The sequence below is a fragment of the Gastrolobium bilobum genome, unplaced genomic scaffold (genome assembly GCF_033153095.1).
Source record: "Gastrolobium bilobum isolate Gb01-03AN ecotype WA unplaced genomic scaffold, APGP_CSIRO_Gbil_v1 utg65947, whole genome shotgun sequence".
NCBI lineage: Eukaryota > Viridiplantae > Streptophyta > Magnoliopsida > Fabales > Fabaceae > Gastrolobium > Gastrolobium bilobum.
In genome coordinates, this window is record NW_026899502.1 from 78,551 (window position 1) to 85,338 (window position 6,788).

Consider the following 6,788-nt stretch of genomic DNA (forward strand, 5'->3'; position numbering starts at 1 on the left):
AATACCTTGATGTTGACACAAATGCCAGCGAAACCAAACCTCTCGGAAAGTTCTCAACGACACCATTATTTTCTATGGATCCATCCACGAAGGAAGAACACTACACTTTTGACCTTGACTTGTGTTGACTGTGTTCAATGTTTCTCACCACTTCCTACTATAAAATCTTGCTCAACCTCACCTTCACTCCACCACTTCATTTCAACTACAAAACTTAGATATCTCATACACTTCCTCTTCAACTGTTTTATCTCTTCAAAGTTGTCCCCAAGCTCTTCTAGGCCTTCCTTTGCAATTGTCACCAACAATTATTGCTTAGCTCTCACAAGTTTCACAACAACAATGAAGGTTAGAATTTTACCCTCAAGTTAAACCAATCTCTATTATCTGATTTATCTCCTTCCCTTCATCACCTAATCATTAAATCACCCATTTATTTTTATTTTTTTTGAACGAGTTTTGTTCTGTCTCCATTCATGACTGATATATATATTTTTTTTTGCTTTAAATTTTTTGGTCTGAATTGGTGTACATCTTTTTGACTTTCAAAGTATGAAATCAATAATTTTGTGTTCATTGTCTGTTATGATTTCCTTTCATATTGTAGACTTAGAAGTAATTGTTGAGTCCTGAAAGCTCTTTGGTTTGTTCTGTGACAGAAAGTAGTGTTGAAGGCAGACTTGTATGATGACAGAATCAAGCAAAAAGCTATGAAAACAGTCTCTGGCATTTCAGGTATTGAATTTCAACTTCTTAATCTCTTTTCTTTGCTAAACCACTTGGTTTTTTTATGCTAGAAGCAATCAACAAAATTCAAACAGAGACAAAAATAAAAATAAAAAAAATAAACCTGTAGTTCTTTCTTGGCTAGAAAGTTGCAATAAAAGCAAAACATTTTACTATGCTTTGTTATAGTGGATTAGTTTTACAGTATCCTTATATTGATTTTTAATTGAAATTGTGTTTGTTATTATCTTGCAGGGGTTGAATCAGTGTCTGTTGACATGAAAGACAAGAAATTAACATTAGTGGGAGACATTGACCCAGTTCATATTGTGGGGAAGCTAAGGAAATGGTGTCATACTGAAATAGTTTCTGTTGGACCTGCTAAAGAAGAAAAAAAGAAGGAAGATGATAAGAAGGATTCAATAAAAGTTCCAGAACCTGTTAAGCTTTATGAAGCCTATCCACTTTATTATCACATGACCCCACTACAGTCTAATCAGCATCACTATGTTACAAGTGTGGAAGAGGAGGACACTAATGGCTGTGTCATCTGCTAAAATTTAGGATACCTGATATGAAAAGCAAATGCAAAAAAAAAAAAAAAAAAAAACGTTATTTTCCATTTTTTGGGAGCTTTTTCTAACAATTCAGATTGAGGGATGGAGTGTGTCCAAGAAGAGTAATATGCTGTATAGGAATTTGATTTTTAATGTTTGATTAGACTTTGCTGGTATTCATGTAAAATTCTGATGTGTTATTCTCAAGCAATTAATTAAATTTGAGTAATATTGAATTAATATTATTCAATTATGGTGCACAATTTTCAATCTTCTCTTGCTTCTTCTTATTTCAATAATTAGAAGTATGAATGATACTGTTTATTTCCTGATTGTTTGCGACTTTAATTAAAAATTTGTACCTTTTTGTTGAAAGTGTAAGATTTGGAGAATAGAATGAATAAAAACATTTGGTTGGTTTTGAAAATGGATTGGCCATAACAAATAGTTATATCTGATGACAGAACAAATGGTATTTGTTGTACTTAATAAACTTGTATTGGCAGCATGGAATGTTGTTAAACCATAGAAATTCATAGAAATGATATGTAGTAGTCACATTGCACACTTAACAATCAGTATTTTTCAATGGCAAAATGGTAGCACTCCCTTCCTAAGGTTCAATGGAAAATGCTAGCATTTCCTTCCTAAGGTTCAAGAAATTCATATGAGCAATAGGCTCGTTGATTTCTTCATGAGTCTTGTTGGTAGTGCAAATGCTGAAGTTATATTGTTTACCTCTTAAAGTTGTTATTGGATATGTGGAGTAAGGAGGAGACACCGGCAGAAGCCAAAAAGAGTGTGTGCGCATAATAACAACGAATAAGGATTATGATTGGAGAGAGCATATATATGATGCTTAACCCTATATTAATATTTATAGTGAGTTTTTACATGAAGGTGGATAAGTTGCTATTGGATTAAAGTTGCTGTTGTATATGTGGATTACAGAGGAGACAGCTGCAGAAGCCAAAATGAGTGTGTGCGTATAATAATAACAAATAAGGATTAGGATTGTAGTGAGCATATCTGTAATGCTTAACCCTATATTTTTAATGAATTTTTAGGTGAAGCCATTAACACGAATCCAAAACACTTGGTTATATTTTGGCTTTACTTGGAAACTTTTCCCAAATAAGTAGTTTGTAAGAAATGACAAAATGCAATTGTATATTAAAGAAATAAAAAATAATTAATGTGAGTGAAGGTGAGAATTTGTCCGCTTTTCCAAAGTTTTGTCTCCTTCATGACCTAAGAAACACATTCAATGCATTTGGAGTTTTTATTCTGTTTAGGGTGTACATGACAACCATTCTGTTCCCTGGCACTATTTCTGAAAAGAAACAATTTTTTCTATTTCTGTGCCTTGGAACAGTTTCTGAGAAAAAAAATGTGTTTGATAACATGTTATATTTTTATTCTTACAATGAGAATTGCGTTTGATAACACAACAAATAATATAATAAAAAATAATTCCTATCAAGCATAATTTTTTTTGGATCATCACTTTTCTTTTCATATGATGGCGGTGGCGGCGGTAGTGGTGGTACTGACGGCAGTGGCTGTGGCGATGGTGGTGGTGGTAGTGGCGGCGGCGGCGGTTGGTGGTGTGGTAGTGATGGCATGGTGGTGTTGGTGATGACATGGTGGTGGTGGTGACAACAGTGACTGTGACTGTGACGGTGGTGGTGGTGGTGGTTGGTGACGGCGTGGCAGTGGCAATGACGTGGTGATGGTAATGGTGAAAGCATGGTGGTGGGGGTGGTGGTGACGACAGTGGTTGTGGCAATGATGGTGGTAATGGTGGTGGTGGTAGTGGTGGCGGTGGCGGTGGTGACGGCAGTGGCTGCGGTGATGGTGGTGGTGGTGGTTGGTGACAGTGGCGTGGTGGTAGTGACGATGATATAGTGATGGTAGTGGTGATGGGCATGGTGGTGGTGGTGATGGCAGCGGCTGCGGTGATGGTAGTGGTGGCGGCGGCAGTGGTGCTGGTAATGGTAGCGATAGTGGTGGTGGTGGCGGTGGTGGTGGTGGCGACGGCGGTGGTTGGTGGCGTGGTGGTGTTGGTGATGACATGGTGGTGGTGGTGGTGACGGCAATGGCTGCGACGAGATGGTGGTGGTGGTGTTGGTGACGGTGTGGCAGTGGCGATGACGTGGTGATGGTAATGGTGGCGATAGTGGTGGCAGCGACGGCAATGATGGTGGTGGGGTGGTGGTGATGGCAGTGGTTGTGGCAACGATGGTGGTAATGGTGGTGGTTATAATGACCCTAACTGGTAAATCTTAGTTAGAGATTTAATTTAAGGATTTAAATGCCATAATTAGATTCAGTGAGCGATTTCGAGTATTTTGACTGTAATCATGACTATGTTATGAACAGTGCGTTCTGCCGGAGAATTTACAGTTTTGTGAATTAACCGGTAGAGCTTAAAATGAGCAAAATAATTTTAGGAACATAATTTGAAAATTCTGATGACAAATATGAGTTCAGAACGAAAAATTGTATAGTCTGGCACTTTCCGTGAAAATCTCGTGAATAGTGTTTCTACCGGGTATTTTGTACTGCTGTTTAAGCAACCGGTAGAGTCCAGAAATAAATAATTGATGAAATAAGAATAAGAAAGTCCAATATATGCCAAGCGAGTCAATATAGGCCCAAGAAAATGATAAGTTTATAAGTGTTAAGTTTCAGAATTAAATAAAGTACAGTTAGTGGTTCACAGTGCATTTCGTTAAAAACGGTGCAAAAACCATACTGTGAATTATGAATATTGTTCCTTAGGAAATAAAAATTAATTTAAATAACTTTAGAAAAATAAAAATATATCCGTAGCTTTAAGTTAAGTTTCCGGTAAATTTAAGTGAAATACGCGATAGAAAAACATCCGACAAAAGGGCCACATGTGCCTAAATAGCTTGGCCACTTAAATGAATCACTATTCATTGCAAAAATTTCTTCTTCTCTCTCTTGAAGGGCCGAGCTTCAGCCATGGAAAAGGGGGGGGTTAGGGTTTTGCTTGTTTTGTTGATTTCTTCTTGAATTCTCAACCAAATCTTATGACCCACCACTTGAAATTGATTAGGAACCACTCAAGGAATCCATTGCACCTATCCATTTGAGCTATAGTTGAGTGTGTGAAGAGTTATTCCTCCTCTTATTTTCGGATTACTATTCATAGGAGGAGAAAAAGTGGGTTTTTGATGGAGCTTTGCTTGGAGGTTATTCTCTAGGCTTTGTACAAGTGATTAGAGGTAAGAAACCTTTATTTCTATGGTATTATTTTGTGATCTATGTTTTGAAAATTTGGAGCATGTTTTGAGTGGGAAATATTTGATGTTAGAAGGTGAAAATTATGATGGATTGTTGTTGTATAGGAATGATAGTGTTTAGTAAGCATTAATTTGTGATAAAAAAATTGAAAAGCCCTAGTGCACTCTTCCCCTAGGTTTCGGCCTTCATGGCTTATATAGGGTTTATCATGCAAATTTTTATTGTATGTTTGAAAAGGTAAAATATGTTGGAATGTAGTGTAAATGGATTAATTGGTGGAAATGCCAAAGTTAGAAAAAAATCCTACAAATACTTGCTCTATGTTGCGAACTATAGGATGTTTAGGGGTATATATATATATTGGTTACATTTTATTCTAATAAAATGGGTTGCATTTTAATATACCAATGGATGAGCTAAGAAGTGAAATGCTTTGACAAATGGTTGAAAAATACCTTGAGTCCCTAAGGGTACGCCCGCGACTTTTAAAGAAAAATAACATGATTTATGTGAAAGATTCTTAAGTAAATGCTTGATTAAATTAAAGAACGCCAACGGGTGTATAGAGGTCTAGACTTGTGTATTGGCATAGAATTGGCAAAAATATAAAGAAAGGAAAATAAGCGATAAAATGTATGCTTATGAAATAATCATGGTATTGCATCATTTTATTGATGCATTGTAAATTATTCTCTAGGTGTGCCTAGGGATTGAGAAGGATCGGAAATCTCTTGAAGCGATAAAAGTAACTTGTTCCACAAGTAAGCGTATTGGTAAAGCTTCAAGTGGTAAGCTCTATGTTTAAGGAGTCTTTTCCTACTTGAGTGCTCCACCATGGTTAGTGAACTATGGTTGGACTGTATGACTGTGATTTAGATGCTTTGTATAGATGCATTCATATAGAGTTATTTGATAACATGATATGTTTTGCTCTGATATGACTTCTGTAATATGATTTCTGTAACAATCTCTGGCCATTGATTGTATAGTACCCGGACGTCCGCTTTGGGGTCCTCCCTCGGGACTGATGGTGTACTCCTCTGATATGTCTGGTTCCGCTTTGGGGTCCTCCCTCGGGAACACGTGCGTTGATTTCCGCTTGGGGTCCTCCCTTGGGAATGACGGCGCACATCTCTGATATGATATGGATATATGCTCTTCTTTGGGGACACATTTTCAGGGGCCCAGATTTCCGGTGAGTCCTCACTAGGCAGGGACACGACACGTGGCTGAGGCAGTTGACAGACCGGATTTTGAGTGGCTGTAGGCTACTACCTTTTTGGAGTGTTTGATGTATTTTAGTATTTTCGCATTTGATGGATCATTGATCCTTTATTTTGTATATGGCCTGTATATGTTTTGTACATGTCTATCAGTTTGATATATGGCCGTTATATGATGATGTAGTATTCAGATAGGTTTATGTTTTATATGTTTGGCACGGAGCCATGTTATGCATGCGCCCATGTATGGGTATTTGATTATATTGATATCTGGCATTTCTGAATTGATATGTTGTATAAACTGTTTATCAGGAAATGCTTCTGAGTCGGGATTGGAAAATCCCCAGATCCTCCTATTGACCCGACCGATCCAATATTGGCAGATTTGGCAAGACCCCGACTTAACCCGCGGGGAAATACTTCACAGCCAGATCCAATGATAATGGCCTTAACTGAGATGCAACAAAATATGGCTGCAGCTAGGCAGCGAGAGCTTGAAGTGATGATGAAAGCAAATCAAGATCTGTTAGAGGCTAATAGGTTGGCCAATCAAGAAATGATGGCAGCAAGCAGAATGGCGAATATTGAAATGATGAGATTACTCTTGGTTGAGGTGAGGGCGGGTGGGCAAGGTCCACAGCCACAGCCTGAGCCACAACCACAACAGCCTGTTCCTCCTCCTCAAAATCCCATTGTTGTGGAGGGTGAAGGAAATCATGATGTGAATGAAGAATCTAGTGGCACAGCCAGCCACTAATAGAGAGCAAAGAGAAAGAATGCTAAATGCCTTCCGAAAACATGCACCACCAAATTATAGAGGAGCATGATCCTATTGCTGCAATTCAGTGGTTAGAAGGATTGGATCGCATTTTTACTGTCATGGAGTGTGATGATCAGCAGAGAAATTGTTGTATGCTTCTTATATGTTGCAGAATGATGCAGCTGATTGGTGGAGAAATACCGTCTGCCCTTGGAATGTCAGGGTTATGCTATTACCTGGCCTTTATTT

The 6,788-nt window shown here is 38.0% G+C and overlaps 1 protein-coding gene across 1 annotated transcript; it reads left to right on the forward strand.

The window, feature by feature from the left end:
* The first annotated feature begins 205 nt into the window (after positions 1-205).
* Positions 206-1,364, forward strand: LOC133290764 (heavy metal-associated isoprenylated plant protein 39-like). The gene is made up of 3 exons (XM_061488880.1): positions 206-348; positions 660-735; positions 982-1,364. Exons 1-3 carry the CDS (start codon positions 343-345, stop codon positions 1,281-1,283), a joined length of 384 nt encoding a protein of 127 aa, XP_061344864.1. The 5' UTR covers positions 206-342; the 3' UTR covers positions 1,284-1,364.
* Positions 1,365-6,788: the final 5,424 nt, after the last annotated feature.